This window comes from Gopherus evgoodei, chromosome 3, assembly GCF_007399415.2.
Source record: "Gopherus evgoodei ecotype Sinaloan lineage chromosome 3, rGopEvg1_v1.p, whole genome shotgun sequence".
NCBI lineage: Eukaryota > Metazoa > Chordata > Testudines > Testudinidae > Gopherus > Gopherus evgoodei.
The window spans coordinates 166,186,593-166,205,225 of record NC_044324.1 but is presented as its reverse complement, the minus strand read 5'-3'; the positions used below and the strand labels follow the sequence as shown (position 1 = coordinate 166,205,225).

Here is an 18,633-nt window from a genome sequence, read left to right as displayed (position 1 = left end):
GCTGTAGGAATTATGATACCTACAGACAGATTTCACAATGTATGACAGAAAGGGACTATGACCAGGACACACTGCAGTGCAGGGTCAAAGTGAAGGAGCTGTGGAATGCCTACGACAAGGCACCAGGAGGCAAACCGCCGCTCTGGTGCTGCACACACGAGCTGCCGGTTCTACTAAGAGCTGGACGCGATACTTGGTAGCGACCCCACCTCCACTGCACAGGCCACTGTGGATACTTTGGTGGCTCGCGTGTCAGTCGATAGTAGACTGAGCCAGAAGAAGGAAATCTTGGACGAGGAAGTGGAGGGAGAGAGGGACTTAAAGGCAGAAGATGACTCGGAGGCCAGAGATGCATGCAGCCAGGAGCTCTTCTCTACCACAGAGGATGCTAGCCAGTCACAGCTGTTGGATACTGGCGAAGCACAAACAGGAGAGGATGCCCCGATAAGTGGATTTGATTTTGGGAACCGCTGAAGCGAGTCATTGGGGGCAGGAGGGTTGCAGAAAGCAGGCTTGTGTCTGTATGATGTATGTACCACCACATGCCTAGTCTGAGCGATGGAACAGGGTGTTGATTGACTCCCTCACTTCACGGGAATCCGCCTCAGAGATCTCCAGGAAACTCTCATGGACATACTGGGCAATCTGCTTCCACAGGTTCCTTGGCAGAGCTGCTCTGTTTCTTGCTCCACTAACGGTAACTTTCCCGTGCCACTCTGCCATCACGGAGAGAGCTCGGGGGAAGGGGGGAAACCATTACTCCACACAGGTGGGCCGCATAAGGGCCAGGGAGGAAGCCACAGTCTTGGAGAAAAGACCCTCCTTTTATTTCCCGCTCACCCTCATCAGCGAGATATCTTGCATAATGAACACAGCTTGTGGAAAAATATGGTGACAGAAATAATTATAAGCCCCCCAAGTCCCTCTCCCCCCCTACAGTGCTGGCTCTCCCCAAGAGCCACATGCCCAGTGTACAGTAGGGTCCGGGAATACTGATTTCCCCTGTGGCTACTCACCTTTGTGGGGGTCTTGTGGCTCATGTGTGCTTGCTTGGGGTCAGCCAGTTAGTGACAAGTGTGTGAGGACTGGGTGTTTTTTAAATCATTGAATCAGTGGTCTATGTGTTGCAAACAATACTGTTTCTGCATCATGTTGCATTTTGGCTTCACAGATATGACCTTGGGAGCCCAGCCTCCCTCTTTGTTACAGTTGGCTGAACGGCTGCGCAGAATTAGAAAGCAGCCACGAAGAACTAAGGAGAAGTTTCTGCGTGAGGTCATGGTGCAGTCTGTGACCAAGAAACAGGAATTGAAGGACAGCGAGAAGAGGGACCGAAAGGAAAACGTGGCACACCAGAATGAATCCATAGAGTAGCTCTTAAATGTTATGGAGTGCCAAGTGGACATGCTCCAGGCGATACTAGCACTGCAAACTGAGCAGCTCCATGCCTGCCCTCCCCTGCAGCCACTGTCGCAAAACTCTTTCCCATGTGCACCCCCAGACATCGCCAGCACACTCTTATCAGCCTCCAGGCTCCAGTCTGTATCCACGGCATTCCACTCCTCCCCCATCACAGTCCAGCACTGCGGACTCCCAGTACGCACTGCACTCAATACCCATCCCTCTGTTGAGCCCGCTGAAGTACAGTACTCACTGCACTGTACTCTGAAGGAGAAGGTTGGATAGATCCCTGGACATACACAAATCTTTAACTGTCCTGGGACTCCACACCTCCTGGGATCTTCCCTTTCCCCATCCCCCTCAGTGCTGATGTGTTTTTTTGTTTCTCTCTCCCCTCTGGTTGTTGGTTTTTTAAAAAGAATTGTATTGGTTTGAAAGCCATCTTTATTCTATTAATTGAAAGCAAACAGAGCCCTGCAAAACAACAGACAATTATGTTAAATCTTCATATTGCATCATCTGCACCAATCACAATCACCTCCTAGCATTACAAGCACTGCACTCCTGAGCATAGCAACAAATATTAGTGGCTTTCAGATTCAAATTGCTGCCTCAAGGCATCTCTGATCCGTATGGTCCTGCGCTGCTCCCCTCTAATAGCCCTGGTCTCTGGCTGTTCAAATTCAGCCTCCAGCTACTGAGCCTCAGCAGTCCATCTCTGAGTGAAGCTTTCACCCTTCCCTTCACAATATTACGGAGAGTACAGCATGTGACTATAAGCACAGGAATATTGTCATCAGCCAGATCCACCCTTCCATATAGGCAGCACCAGCGGGCCTTTAAATGGCCAAAAGCACACTCAGTCATTCTCCACATGCTCAGTCTGATGTTGAACTGCTCCTTGATGTTGTCAAAGTGCCCTGTGTATTGCTTCATAAGCCATGGCATTAAGGGGTAGGCGTGGTCTCCCAGGATCACAGCGAGAATTTCTACTTCCCCTACAGTGATCCTCTCGTCCAGGAAGAAAGTCCCTGCTTGCAGCTTCCTGAACAGGCCAGTTTTCTGAAAGATGCCTCTGTCATGCACCTTTCCGGACCAGCCTGCATTAATATCTGTGAAGTGCCCACTGTGATCCACAAGCGCGGGAGAACCGTAGAGAAATACTCTTTCTGATTAATGTACTTTGTACTTGAGCAGTCTGGTGCCAGAATTGTAATATGCATGCCATCTAGCACCCCTCCACAGTTAGGGAAGTCAATTTGTGCAAAGCCATCTACAATGTCACGCACATTGCCCATCATCATGGTCTTTTGGAGCAGGATGTGATGAAAGGCTCTGCACACTTCCTCCAACACCAGTCCAACGGTCAACTTTCCCACTCCAAACTGGTTAGAGACCGAATGGTAGCAGTCCAGAGTAGCCAGCTTCCACAGTGCAGAAGCTTTGTGGTCAGCTCAGAAAGGAGGTTCCATGCATAGGAAGTGACATGGAAGAAAGAAAAGTGGTGGTTGTGGGAGAGGGGACAAACAGCCACTGAGGCTGGCATCTCTGGGGAGAAAAGGGGATGGTGGGCTACATGATAAAAGGTGGATAAGTAAACAACGGATGACTTAAGGAAGAGGCGGCTTTGGGCAGATTAAATGACTAGGTTGACATGACCGGGCACTGATTTTTACATTAAAGATAAGGTGATACACTATACTTTGTCAAAATGTATCACACAACTTATTCAGCATTGAATTTTATATAAATATTTCTTCTGCAAGATGCCCAGAATTCCCTTGAAGTGTTTCACCCCTCATTTGCTGCAAATATCTCTTTCCTATGTTAAAAAAAGTGTGTTACATGACATACATAGTAAAGAGTATGTATCTGATGGAGACACAAACCTTTAAGTGATGTTGCTATAAGGACCACTGAGAAGCTTGGAATAGAGTGAAACAAGAACTAAAAAATAAATAAATAAATAAAAATTAATGGAGATATACCTATCTCCCAGAACTAGAAGGGACCTTGAAAGGTCATTGAGTCCAGCCCCCTGCCTTCACTAGCAGGACCAAGTACTGATTTTGCCCCAGATCCCTAAGTGGCCCCCTCAAGGATTGAACTCACAACCCTGGGTTTAGTAGGCCAATTCTCAAACCACTGAGCTACCCCTCCTTGCAAGAAAGGGATAAACATTACTAGAATTTAAGAAATGAATTAAAGATTATGAAAATACATTTTAGACTCTGCTTATTACTGTTCATATTCTTCTTTATATTTGATTTAACTTCCCTGTTGCCCACAATTAATAAAATCCGGTTAGTACTGGATTACTGCATCCTGCTTGAGAACTGAGATAATATGAATATTAAGAAGACAGCCTTCAAAAGCCCAAGCACACATAAAGGCCATAATAAAATAAAATTCCTGAAGAGATGTAATGGTACAAAGCAACTTAGATCCATTTAAACAAAGCACTCAGCTTTTCTATCTGGTAGACAGACGTTTTTGTCCCTGTACGAAAAATGCTGTCCTTTTTAAATCATGTTTTACCTTTTATTTTTTAGTTTTTTTTAAAAGCAACAGGAATAAAGAAATTGGTGTTTTCAGTTTTATGGACAGTTTTAAATTAACAGTCCATTTGCCAAGTCACAGAAACATTCCAACTATCAAGAAATCTAAGTTAGACATCCTAAAATATAACAAATAGATACTCACTGCTAGCAAATGAGCTATTCAGATGAATTAAAATAACCTGTTAGCCACTCTGCAGCCTCAGACCAAGAGACAAAACATGTCCAGTATCCAAATGACATCTTTCATGTTTCAGGCATACAGAATTAGGTACAGAACTTCCAAAGCACTTGGCTAGCTGAAAAGATCAGTGACCCACAGGGGAAAACATGAGGACCAAGAACAAAGCCATCTTCACAAAAATTCTGCTGGAAATGTTAACACACTGATGACTAATGGATCAATATGGAATGTATCTATGACTAATGGATTCCTTAGTATTATGTATCATTCACAAGAGAATAGAACTAGAAACAAAAACAGAAGTCAGCACGCTAAAAAATATTTAGCAAAAACCAAAAATTTAATTTGAGCTTTAAAACACTACAACAGAAGTAAGAAGAACTCCTTAGGTTAGCTACTGAGCAGGAATAAGACTGGAATTCTATGCTAAAGGCACATTTGTCTGACAAGGGAGCACACCCTAACGTGACTACTATATCAGAGTTAGAAGTATCACAAGTACGCAACCAAAGTTCACTTCTAGGTACAAGGCTTTATTATTAAAGACTAATCTTAAATATTCAGTAATATTTCACGTTTCTGGTACCTGGCTATGCTATGTATTTTTCTTCCACATTAGCAACATTGTGCAACAAAGTATTATCCATCTAATGTGCCGATTTTATTATCTCCCCTCCCCAAAGCATGCTTCTGTCTTTAGTGCAGCACCATTTCATTACAAGTATAAAGTTTTCAGTCTTGCCTGACACAATGGTGCCCACAATACACTCCCACCTGGTTTCCACCCTTTCTGGTGTTAATACAGACTAATGCCAAAGCCCAACCCAGTTATACCTCATTCTCTGCCATGAAATAAACTCTGCCAAAGTCCAAATAATGTTTTAAAGGCATGGCAAAGGTTTACTCCTCTGCTGAAAGAAGCAAATCTTTGAAAATTATCAGGTGCTAAATAGAAGCAACTGATTTTTTTAAAAGCAACTTTTTTTTTTGAACAGGTATGTATTGTAGAACATTTTAAATGATTATATACGAGGAATGTGATGTCTTATCTTGATTAAAACATTTTTAAATTAATGATTTAGTTGACTCCATAATTATGGTTTTAAAGTGGAGAAAGTGTCTACATACCCACAGGACAGTGAAATAAAAGATTTTTTTTAAATCTGCATTGTTAGCAAATTCCTATTGTTGAGCCATTCTCAAAAGCCAAGTCTCTCTTCAGCACATAATGATCACAAAAACACTGAAGCTGTACTCACATGCAAGGCAGAGGGATCTGGCAGGAATTCAGCATCCTCTCCAAAGATAAAATCTGGTGGCAGCTCTGGGTAGTGGGCATTGAAAATTATATCCCCTGAAATAAAAATAAGTGAATAACACTGTTTATTTCCACTTCATATCCCCAAAATCCTAAGTACTGCAGAGGAAAAATTCATTAAGTCCATTTTTAATTAACAGAAGTCATATGCAAAACACAACTATCAGATGTACTGGATGATAAAGTTAATTCTTGAAGGCACTGCATCTTCCTGTGCAAGTACAGAAAACATGTAACAAATTATTGCTTGGTTTCTCACCACTTATCCCACAAAGGGACACCCTGAAGCACTGATATAGTTAGAAAAGCAACCATATAAAATAGCACCTTCTTCAAAGCAGCACATCTGGGATATTAAGTAATTAAAATTTAATACCCAGCATATCTGTTTTATGTATTTTTGTGAGTCATATCTAAGGAAAACCTGTTGATTTGCTATTGATTTTATAAGGAAGGCACTCAGGTACTATGGTGATGGGTGGCAGTACAAAACCCAAAGGACATATAGAAAGCCAAATTTTCAATGCAGTGAATATTGGGAGAGGAAACAGGAAACAACACTGCCTCAAGAATGATCACAGAACAGTTAGGTAAGTACCATATGCAGAATCTCTATTACTGAAGAGGACATAAGATACAGAACACAGGTTAATTGTTGGACCTAGGTTTTCAGTGCTGACAGCTGTGGAGAAAAAAATCGTCACTGGAGTTGCAAACTGACTACATATGATTCAAATATCAGGGAAATAAAATATGAACTCCTTGGTATCCTTTTTATAGCACTTTCTACATTTAATAGTCATATTTCAAAAGAAAACTTTTCATTTTGTTTACACGGCACAAAACACACTCATTACCCATGAACAGAGAACTACAGAATAAACATTTTTAAATGCATTAAATATTCCTGAGTTTACTGACATGTTTTAGGCATCTTGTTAAATGACACCAACAGCCCCATGCATTAGGCTTTAATTCTGGCTTTGATAAGAAAAAAACCTTTATACAGTAGAAGTTGCTTAATAGACAGGACTTTCAAGCTTCATTTAAGCAGTCTTCTTGATTAAGGTGAGTTAGTAAACTCTGTGGGGATTAAGGGAGGTACAGAGCTTCTAAGTTCTGTATAAATCTCTGTGGACCTTACTATCTGTATTGACTGAGACACAGACTGTCCTCAAATCTGGGTATTAAACAGATAGCGTCATGGATTTGGAATGGTCTTATCATCCTATCATGCAGCGTTTTTTCTCAGCAAACAATATTTGGGAAAGGATGTAACAGATCAGCTGGAGTCATCCCAACTAACCACATCCTGACTGAGTGGAACAGAATATAAAGGAAATGCTAAAGATCTGGACTATATGTTATTTTTAATGTGTATTAATGCCATCTGAAATTAAATAAGAATATTGATTAGGTCACAATCTCTGACATGGAGTTCTCATCTTAAATATCACAAAATATGTAACAAAACTACTTAGCAAGATTATGAAGCAGTAGGTAAAAAAATCTAGTTTGTACTATAAACTTAAATGTCAAATAAAATTCAGAGTTTACGCAGATCAAGATGTGATTGTTATCATGTAAACTTTCAGAGAACAACACTCAGCTAAACAGAAGGAACTGGCTTCGAAAGAAACTGCATTCAGTACTTCTTCCCTGCTTCTGAACTACTCCAGTCTCCATTTGAAGGTATATAATAGGCAGTAACTCCACGAGCTCTGCATGTAAAATAGATTTTTGGGGCAGTAGGCATGAAAAGAAAGAAGCCAACAGCTAAAACCTATTATGTACTATCAGCTGTGTAAAACCCATACAGCACAGTAAAACTGAAGACAGGAAAGTAGTATATAAAATTCTGTTCACACAGAGACAAAACCTCTAGGTGTTTTTTAGCTTTCAAAAACGTGTGTATTAATTTAGTGCCGAAAAAAATAGTGGATAAACAGCCTTCCAACCTGATGTCCTCTATTCAGTCATGGGACAGGTAGAGGATGGGAAACATGGAGGATCTGTAACTGCTAAAGTTCTGCAAATACGTCTCAACACTCATTGAAAGGCACCACTTCGAGAAGCAGAGTGGTCCATACATAGAGTGATTATGAGACCCAGGTTCTATTCCTAGTTCTGATGCTGGCCTGTTGGATGATCTTAGTCAAATCACCTGCATTCTCTCTGCTTCACTTTCTCTCATTCATAAAATGGGGATAATGACATTAACCTCCTCTGTAAAGCACTTTATGAGTCCACAGACAAAAATGATATGCAAGTGCTAGGTATTCTTATTATAGGGATGAAGGCAGCTCAGTCATGATGGGCTTCAATCCTAGGTCTCCCTGCCAACTAGTGTGCAACTCATGTTTTTTATTAATGCGAATGCCTGCCCACTGGAAACTGAAGTAGAAACCATCAAACGCATTTCAGGTAAGTCACCAGACCAGCATCACATGGAAACAAATTTCGTTCACAGCGCTCCTAGGGATTTGAAACAGTGACCTAAAGCTGAAAGCTTCTGTAGTCTATGACTGAACCACACAATCAATCCACTAAGAATTTCTATACAATGTTTTCCTGTTTAATTTTGTTTCAAAACATAATGATGAGCTATAATCTATGTTGCACTGGGATTTGATAGGGAACATATCTGAAAACAGCTACATTGATTGAAATAATTTTATGCCATTAAGCTGGAACAGAAAGTTGAAATTTCCCACAAAAGAACATTTTGTTTTGAGCAGGAGGAAGTGCTTTGTTTCAACTATTGTAATATAGTAATCATATGTAAACAAAGAGCTCTGATAATTTTTCATAAAAATTTAACTAAATCAGTAAGATACTACAAAATGTTTTGATTAGGGCTGTCGATTAATTGCGGTTAACTCAACAATTAACTCAAAAAAATTAATCACGGTTAAAAAAATGAATCACGATTAATCACACTGTTAAGCAACAGAATACCAATTGAAATGTATTAAATATTTTTAGATCTTTTTCTACATTTTCAAATATATTGATTTCTATTACAGCATGGAATGCAAAGTGTACAGTGCTCACTTTATATTATTTTTTATTACAAATATTTGCCCTGTAAAAATGATAAACAAAAGAAATAGTATTTTTCAATTTACCTCATACAAGTACTGTAGTGCCATCTCTTTATAGTGAAAGTATAACTTACAAAATGTAGATATTTTGTGTTACATAACTGTACTCAAAAACAAAACAATGTAAAACTTTAGCACCTACAAGTTCACTCAGTCCTACTTCTTGTTCAATCGCTAAGACAAACAAGTTTGTTGACATTTACAGGAGATACTGCTTCCTGCTTCTTATTTACAATGTCACCTGAAAGTAAGAACAGGCATTCGCATGGCACTTTTGTAGTCAGTGTTGCAAGGTATTTACATGCCAGATATGCTAAACATTCATATGACCCTTCATGCCTCGGCCACCATTCCAGAGGACATGCTTCCATGCTGATGACACTCGTTAAAAAAATGCATTAATTTAATTGTGACTGAACTCTTTGGGGGAGAATCGTATGTCTCCTGCTCTGTTTTACCCACATTCTGCCATATAGTTCATGTTATAGCAGTCTCGGATGATGACCCAGCATGTTGTTTGCGTTAAGAACGCTTTCACTGAAGATCTGACGAAACGCAAAGAAGGTACCAATGTGAGATTTCTAAAAATAGCTACAACACTCGACCCAAGATTTAAGAATCTGAAGTGCCATCCAAAATCTGAGAGTGATGAGGTCTGGACATGCTTTCAGAAGTCTTAAAGGAGCAACACTCTAATGCAGAAACTACAGACCAGAACCACCAAAACAGAAAAATCAACCTTCCGCTGGTGGCATCTGACTCAGAAAATGAAAATAAACATGCATCGGTCCACTCTGCTTTGAATCGTTATCGAGCAGAACCCGTTATCAGAATGGATGCATCTCCTCTGGAATGGAGGCTGAAGCATGAAGGGACATATGAATCTTTAGCGCATCTGGCACATAAATATCTTGCGATGCTGGCTACAACAGTGTCATGTGAACGCCTGTTCTCACTTTCAGGTGACATTGTAAACAAGCAGACAGCATTATCTCTGGCAAATTGTAACCAAATTTGTTTGTCTGAGTGACTGGCTGAACAAGAAGTAGGGCTGAGTGGAATTGTAGGCTCTAAAGTTTTACATTGTTTTATTTTTCAGTGCAGTTATTTTTTGTACAAAATTCTACATTTGTAAGTTCAACTTTCATGATAAAGAGATGGTACTACAGTACTTAGGTGAATTGAAAAATACTATTTCTTTTGTTTTTTAGAGTGCAATTATTTGTAATAAAAAATAAATACACAGTGAGCACTTTACACTTGGTATTCTGTGTTATAATTGAAATCAATATATTTGAAAATGTAGAAAACATCCAAAAAATATTTAAATAAATGGTATTCTATTACTGTTTAACAGTGAGATTAATCACACAAATAATCACAATTAATTTTTAATTGCACAATTAATCGTGATTTTTTTAATTGCTTGACAGCCCTAGTTTTGATTTCATAAGAGCAGCATTTTCCAAAAGAAATCTGTTCAGTCTGAAAATTTCTGACCTCTAAAAATATGAAAACATAACAGATATTACAATCCAACTTAAATATTAACTGTATATGCAGTAAATGTTTAAATCATTTATAATGTCATCTTTTTTAGTTGAGAAGCACCAAACCTAGGAATCACCACCCAGGGGTTTTACTCCCGGAGTTCTTCAATTCATTGCCTATATAATTCTGTGCAAGTTAGTTTAGTTATGCCTTCCCTTCCCACCCACCACATCTATAAAGTGGGGATACTTTCCTACCTCACTAGGGAGGCTGAAGACGAAAGCTTTGATCCTACAATGAGCTCCACAAGTGAATCCCTGCAACTGTGCTGAGCACCATTTAAGTCAGTGGGATTTAATGCAGGTGCAGGGATCTGTCCATGCACAGCCCATTGCAGGATCAGAATCTGAACTTTTAACATCTGTAAAGCACTTTTAGGTTCTTGGAAGAGCTCATATGTTCAAATCAATCAAGCCTCCCAATATCTGTGTAATATCCTTATTTTACAGATGGTGAAACTGAAGCACAGAAAGTTGTATGACATCCCCACACCCAAAGGTCACAGAGCAAATCAATGGCAGAGCCAACACAGAACACTGATTGCCTCTCAGTCTTGTGCTATAGCTTCTGGATAAGGATCCTCTGAAATGCAACCCTTTTGAGTTTAGATATTACCCAATTACTATTTGAATAAGGTGGAGTTTTAAAATATACACACTCTATGGTAAGAGGCAGAAAATTTGCAGTTTGACACTGTTGCTCTGGTTGCCTGGTCAGGCACTGATGTGCTTACCTATCATTTGTGGCCATAGAGGTCTTTGTTGGTGACAGCATTAGTGCATTTAATACAGTTTAGACTACTGCAATACTCTTTTCTACAGTTTTCTGGTGTCTACAATTAACAAAAGGCTGTTTTTAGGATTGTCCTTAACACCACACAGTATAAGCCAATTACCCTATGTGTGAATCAAGACTCCTAGAGGACAGTAAAATTCTACATTAAAATCAATGCCCTCCCTCTTCAAGTAGAAAGCCCTTCAGAGTATTGGACTGAGCTCTCTCTCTCATTATCACCAGCTGAGGTCACCTTAAGTTAAACCCCTTATCACAGTAGCACATAAAACGTGTTATACTGTTTTTTCAGCCACTTTTTTTCAAATCAATCCTGAAAACACAATAATTTTCCTCTTTGCTTTCAGTCATTAGTTCTATGCTTTCAATGGTATTTATGCATTGGAAAGACAAAGTAGGTGAGGTAGCATCTTTTATTGAACCAACTTGTACTGGAGAAAGACACAACTTTTGAGCTACAGAGAGCTCTTCTTCAGGTCTGGGTAAGGTACTCAGAATGTCAACGCTAAATACCAGATGGATCAGATTGTTTAGCAGTTAACACATAGTGTAAAAGTCCATTCAAGGTGAAGAATACAGAAGGTATAGATGTAGTTCCTCCCTTCCTGCGGCTGTTATTAAAGAGTTTCCCGCACTCTGAGGCTGGAAGACACACCCCACAGGCACCTCTTGAAACAGGGTGACCAGACAGCAAATGTGAAAAATCGGGACAGTGGGTGGGTGGGTGGATAATAGGAGCCTATATAAGAAAAAGACCCAAAAATAGGGACTGTCCCTATAAAAATTGGGACATTTGGTCACCCTATCTTAAAATCACTTATTGAGGAGGAGTTCCTCTCATATGGGAGGACCCATACCCTTATGTGCTGCCTATGGGAGTGCCAGGGGACACCCAGTCATCCAGCTTAAGTACTAGAATGGTACAACATGAGGTAAAATAGTTCTCAATTTTTTTTCCATAATGTGGATCACATGTTACCAGGCAGATAGTTTTGTGCATGCCCAGCCCTCTCATGTTTGCAAACAAAAGAAGGGAACCAATCATATGCTGCATCATGCCTCTTGCAACTACAGAAATTACTTACATGGATAAATAATATTAGAAATGTATGTTTTGATTCTATAATACAATTTCACAGATGTAAAAAAGGAATGGAATCATCTCTGTGGATGACCAACAAGCACTCAACAGACCAGTCCAAGAACTGCTGTGGTGGAAGAATGAATTAACATTATGCACTTTTTTTTTTTAAACAAAAGAGGGACTAAAGAAACACCAATTTATGACTACAAGAACTTAGGAGTGATTAACTTCTTATGACCAAGGACATTAGTTATTATAAACAAGCCATGAAAAATTACAGCCAGATAATTAGAAGTCTCACTTAAACCCAGAAAACAAAGAAAAATAAACTTTAATGCTAAAGCATTAATGTTCATTTTTATCCTATTTTGTACTACAACATACAGAGGGCTGAATTCTGCTCTCAGCTTTGCATGACAGATATAATCTCTGCTATTCAGCTCTCCTTGTGTATACTCCTAAAGAAACATTCATCCAATTCCACACTCAAAAGCCCCACACAGAGCACAGTTGAAGGGGTCCCTCTACGGAGTCTGTCAGGCCCACTACTGAGTCACCTGAGGAGGGGTTCAAACAGAGCATTGCAATGTATTCTTTCTCCAGAATAGCTGAATTTGCTGCCTCCAACTCCTCCTAACTGTACCTAGCTCAGTTTCTTGGAACCTGAACCAACATCTATCTCTGTGTGGCAGCATGCTGTACCTGCCATTAGACCACCCTCAATGTCTCACTAGCTACTGCTACCTCATGCATTACCTACTAATCAAACACTCATCTATCCCAAAAGAATGTATTTAATTTTATAAATGGATTTTGAGAGAGAGTGGAAGAGCAAGAGAGAGAAGAAAACTGTCATTTTCATACTATCAGTTTTAAAACATTTTCAGAATCAAGAGCAAGTTTAAGGATCAGTAATGAATTTGGATAATATAAGCACCGACACTACGACTCCACCACAACAAAACAATTATTAATGAAAGTTTTGGAGGTCATAGCTGTGACCTGCCTTGGACATGTTAGATTTTCTTTTGTGCTGGAAGATAGAAGAGAAGTCCTGCTGCATGAAGTGCAAGTAAGTGGCCACACTGCAGGAAAAGATATGTGGTCTGAAAATGGAAGTTTCAACACTGCCCAGCATCCAAGAAAATGAAGACTTCTTGGACACCAAGAATCCAATACTGTTGCCGCAGACACCACAGAGGGATTGGTGTTAAGAGAACTGGAGAGAGTAAAAACCAAAGGAACAGACTGGCAATTTCTGACTAAGAGAGGAAAGAGCCAGAAAGCATTCAACTTCACGTAATCAGATACTCAAAGTCAACTGTCATGGAACCTGTGTCTAGAGGAATAGAACAGGAAGCTGAGGGGACATACATGCAGTATGAAGCAAGTAGCCACCACGAGGTATTCTTCAATCATCCTAAGAATTCAAACCACAGTCAACAATAACTCTATATTAAGAAGAGTGGACGCAGAATTCAGCAAGGAATACAAGGAAAACAGGATGGTGTGCTTTTTCCCTGGAATGAAAATATGAGATGTAACTGCAACACTGGACAGGTTTATGAAGTTGTTCTCCATTAGTGATGATACATATTGGAAGCAATGACTCTGCATTGTGTGGAACAGTGCAGATTATAGAAGACTTCAGAGATCTTGGAAGGGAGCACATTCAAATGATCTTTTCAGACAACTTTCTGGTCCCACAAGTGAGGGAAGGCAGAAAATACTGGAGCTAAACCCCTGCCTGCATCACTGGTGTGATGTTGAAAGTTTTGGTTTTGTGGGGCACTGGGCCACATTTCAGAGGGAGACAGGGCTGTACAAACAGGACAATTTGCATCTCACATATATGGGTGCTAATCTTCTCAGATGGAGACTAGCTGCAGGAGCCAGGAAAGTGAATAATGCAAGAGATGGATGCTATGGAGGCAGATGCAGTACAAACTCAAAAGTGTGCCAATGTCTACATCTAAAATTTTGCAGCGCTGGTTGTTACAGCTGTATTAGTACAGCTGTATAGGGCCAGCGCTGCAGAGTGGCCACACTTACAGCAACCAGCGCTGCAAGTGGTGTTAGATGTGGCCACACTGCAGCACTGTTGGGCGGCTTCAAGGGGGGTTCCGGGAACGCGAGAGCAAATCGGGAAAGGCGACCAGCTTCGCCGCAGTTTGCTCTCGCGTTCCCGGAGCCACCCAGCAAACCGCAGGGAAGGAGACCTGCTTGCTCGGGGTTCCGGGAACGAGAGAGCAAACCGGGGAAGGAGACCAGCTTCTCCGCGGTTTGCTCTCGCGTTCCCGGAGCCACCCAGCAAACCGCAGGGAAGGAGACCTGCTTGCTCGGGGTTCCGGGAACGAGAGAGCAAACCGGGGAAAGAGACCAGCTTCGCCGCGGTTTGCTCTCGCGTTCCCGGAGCCACCCAGCAAACCGCAGGGAAGGAGACCTGCTTGCTCGGGGTTCCGGGAACGAGAGAGCAAACCGGGAAAGAGACCAGCTTCGCCGCGGTTTGCTCTCGCGTTCCCGGAGCCACCCAGCAAACCGCAGGGAAGGAGACCTGGTTGCTCGGGGTTCCGGGAACGAGAGAGCAAACCGGGGAAAGAGACCAGCTTCGCCGCGGTTTGCTCTCGCGTTCCCGGAGCCACCCAGCAAACCGCAGGGAAGGAGACCTGCTTGCTCGGGGTTCCGGGAACGAGAGAGCAAACCGGGGAAGGAGACCAGCTTCGCCGCGGTTTGCTCTCGCGTTCCCGGAGCCACCCTGCAAACCGCAGGGAAGGAGACCTGCTTGCTCGGGGTTCCGGGAACGAGAGAGCAAACCGGGGAAGGAGACCAGCTTCGCCGCGGTTTGCTCTCGCGTTCCCGGAGCCACCCAGCAAACCGCAGAGAAGGAGACCTGCTTGCTCGGGGTTCCGGGAACGAGAGAGCAAACCGGGGAAAGAGACCAGCTTCGCCGCGGTTTGCTCTCGCGTTCCCGGAGCCACCCAGCAAACCGCAGGGAAGGAGACCTGCTTGCTCGGGGTTCCGGGAACGAGAGAGCAAACCAGGGAAAGAGACCAGCTTCGCCGCGGTTTGCTCTCGCGTTCCCGGAGCCACCCAGCAAACCGCAGAGAAGGAGACCTGCTTGCTCGGGGTTCCGGGAACGAGAGAGCAAACCGGGAAAGGAGACCAGCTTGATTACCAGAGGCTTCCTCCTTCCACGGAGGTCAAGAAAAGCGCTGGTAAGTGTCTACATTGGATTACCAGCGCTGGATCACCAGCGCTGGATCCTCTACACCCGAGACAAAACGGGAGTACGGCCAGCGCTGCAAACAGGGAGTTGCAGCGCTGGTGATGCCCTGCAGATGTGTACACCTTCAAAGTTGCAGCGCTGTAACTCCCTCACCAGCGCTGCAACTTTCTGATGTAGACAAGCCCAAAGACCATGAAGAGAATACGTTTTTCAGTTGCTCGTATACCATCTGAGTAACAAGTAAGAGAAACTGGAAATTCTCATTTAAAAAATTGGCATTACTGAAACTTTGTGGGACAATCTGCATGACTGGAATGTTAAAGATCACGGATTAAAAGAAATTATAGTGTCTTTAATGTAGGGTGCCACCTCTCACCACTGCCCCCTGTATCCTTCCTAAAGAGATTATTAGTAACTCAGAAAAACAGGATTTGAAAGCTTACAAATCAACATGCTAACAAATCCCAGGAGGGGGTACTGGTGAGGTCTTTAACAGACTGCCAAATCAAGCCAAATAACAGGATGAGTTACTCCTTAAGCACTTGTCTAAGAAGTCTGAAAAGAAAAATTGTGTTATGGAGGATTTCAGTTTGGAAGACATGCTAGAAGCCACATGCAGTCATCATTAGAGTTTCTAAAAATTATAGATAATTTAGCACAAAAGGTATAGCGTCTAACATGAGGTGACTCTATTTTGGACCTTATTATGATGGATAAAGATGAATTAATCACTGGACAAGAAACTGATGGTTGCCTAGGAACCAATGATTATGACCTGATTATATTCAATATGGACAAACAGAGAATCACAACCAGTAACATGTATACATGGCACTTCAAAAAGGCTGATTTCCCAAAGCTGAGGAAAATCATGAGCAAAATTAATTGTGAGGAAAATCTGGAGCTCTTTAAGAAAAGTTTATTAAATGGCCAAAAAGTTACAATACAACAATCAAGAAAGAGGACAACTTTGGCTAAAAGCCCATCCTGATTGAGTGGCAAAATGAAGGCAGCAATTAGAAATAAAAAAGCAATATATAACAAATAGAAACAGGGGGAACAGATGGTAATCAATATAAATTAGAAGTTATGAAGCGTAGAAAAGTGATATTGTAAGCTAAAGACATCAGGGAAAAATCCATGGCTTGCAGGACTAAGGACAATAAGGAGGTGGATTGGGGGCGGTGGGTTAGCTATATTAGGAACAAAAGAAATCCTAAGAATGGCATAGGCCCATTACTACATGGAGATTGTAAAAATATTAAAAATTATGCAGAAAAAGGCAGAAGTGTTCAATAAATATTTCTATTCTGTCTATGAAAAAAAGCAGGATGATGTGCTTGTATCACATCAGGCTGATGAGTAATTTTGAGACCATTAGAAACTGAGGAGGACGTTAATCATCATCTACTAGGGATATACATTTTTAAATCAAAGGCTCGGATAACGTGTGTCCAAGAATCTCTGGCCCACTGATGATAATATTTAATAAAAGGCACATAAGATGACTTGGGAAACTACGGACTAAACAATCAGATATCAATCCTGAGTAAAATAATAGTAAAAGCGATACAAGATTCAACTGATAAAGAATTAAAGTCTAGGAATACAGTTAATGCCAGTCAATGTGGTTTTATAGAAAACAGGTCTTGTCAAGCAAACCTGATTTCATTCTTTAAGGCAATTGCAAGTTTGGTTGATAAAGATAACTGCATAGATGCAATATATTTAGACTCTGGTAAGACATTTCACTTTGTGCCACACAATATTCTGATTTAAAAATGAGCAATATATATAATCAATAAAGCACACGTTAAATGGATTAAGAACTGGTTAATTGATAGATGTCAAAAAGCAGTTGTCAATGGGAAATCATCATGGAGGACAGATGTTTCTAATGGGGTTCTGCAGGGCTTCTAATGGGGTTCTTCACATTTTTCATCAATGTTCTATAAATAAATAAACAAATACAGAATCAGAAATATTGAAATTTGTGAATCAAAGATTGGCAGAGTAGTAAATAATGATGAAGACAAGCCAGTCATATGGAGAGTTCTGGACCACTTTGTAAGCTGAGACCGTTCAAACAAAACATGCCAAATGCAGACACCAGAAAGTTATACACCTAGGAACAAGTAATGCAGGCTATAACTTCAGAATGGGGAGACTATATCCTGGAAAGCAGTGACTCAGAAGAGGATCTAGCGGTCATAGTGGACAAGCAACTCCATGAGCTTCTAGTGCGATGCTCTGGCAAAAATGGCTACTGGGATCCTTGGATATATATACAGGAGAGGAGTGAGATGACTTTGCCCCATATACAGCAATAGCAAGAGTGATACTCAAATACCGCATCCAGTTCTGGTTTCCACATTTTAAAATGACATTGAAAAATTGGAGAGGGTCCAAAAAAGAGCAATAAAAGTTATTCAAGGGCTGGAGAAAATGCCTTACAGTGAGATTTTTAAAGAGCTCAATCTGTCTAGGTGATCAAAAACAAGATTGAGAGGTGACTTGATCATCAAGTGTAAGTACTTTAATGAGCAGAAAATTCTGCGTACTACTATGTTGTGGAAGATATGCTTTAACTAAACACAAATTAGGTTTTAATCAAACACAAGTTATTGGGTTCAATACAATAACTGGATGAAATTTAATGGCCTCTGATTTACAGCAGATCAGACCAGATAATCTAGTGTCTATTCTGGCCTTAAACTCTATTAATCTTGCTATTAAGAAAAATGATACCACAACTAATTACAGTAGTGACTTGATATAATACGTGTTTAAGAAATTTGTACATTCTTTATTCTTGACACATGTTATTTTTTGTGGGATCTGTAAAGTAGAAGGACAAATCTGCAGTTAAAGCATCTTCCTAATTGGTAATCTTCTTCCATACTCAATTAGAATGCTAGAACATCACCCAGCCCAAGTAAGCAAAACGTTGTTTTGCACAACCAATCTTCAGCACTTCTACATCAGAAGCAAAGGAGAGAACCTAAAGAGAAAGAGAGAGCATATATACAAACTCTCTGTGTTTTTGCAGCCTGTGTAGTTCTGGGGATTGGTGGTGGGATACACTAATACAAAAAGATACAGCAAGACTGTTCTAGATGGCAAGAGCGCTGTTGCAAAACATATAGCTAAGATTCCGTGAAGGAAGAGAAATAGAGCCAGTGCCAGAGAACCAAAGTGGGGGAACAGTGATAAGATATGAGACAGACTGGAGCAAATACTTATAGAGTTTTTAAATAAGAGCAATTTTGTACTAGATCCTGAAGTGAATGAGAAGCCAGTGGAGGTGGCTGTATTCATCTGGAAATGCGAGAAGGTGGGAAATGTTACTTGGAACCAACAGATCACTAATAATGAGATCCTTGATAGAACTGGCCTACAGTCTATGCCAGGGTCC

General features: G+C 41.0%; 1 protein-coding gene across 1 annotated transcript in view; it reads right to left on the bottom strand.

Annotated features, from left to right (window-relative positions):
* Positions 1 to 18,633, bottom strand: part of BABAM2 (BRISC and BRCA1 A complex member 2) — a 341,856-nt gene that overhangs the window by 269,022 nt on the left and 54,201 nt on the right. Inside the window, 1 exon segment of the mRNA XM_030557316.1 lies at positions 5,403 to 5,497. Within this exon segment, the coding sequence (XP_030413176.1) occupies positions 5,403 to 5,497 (95 nt within the window).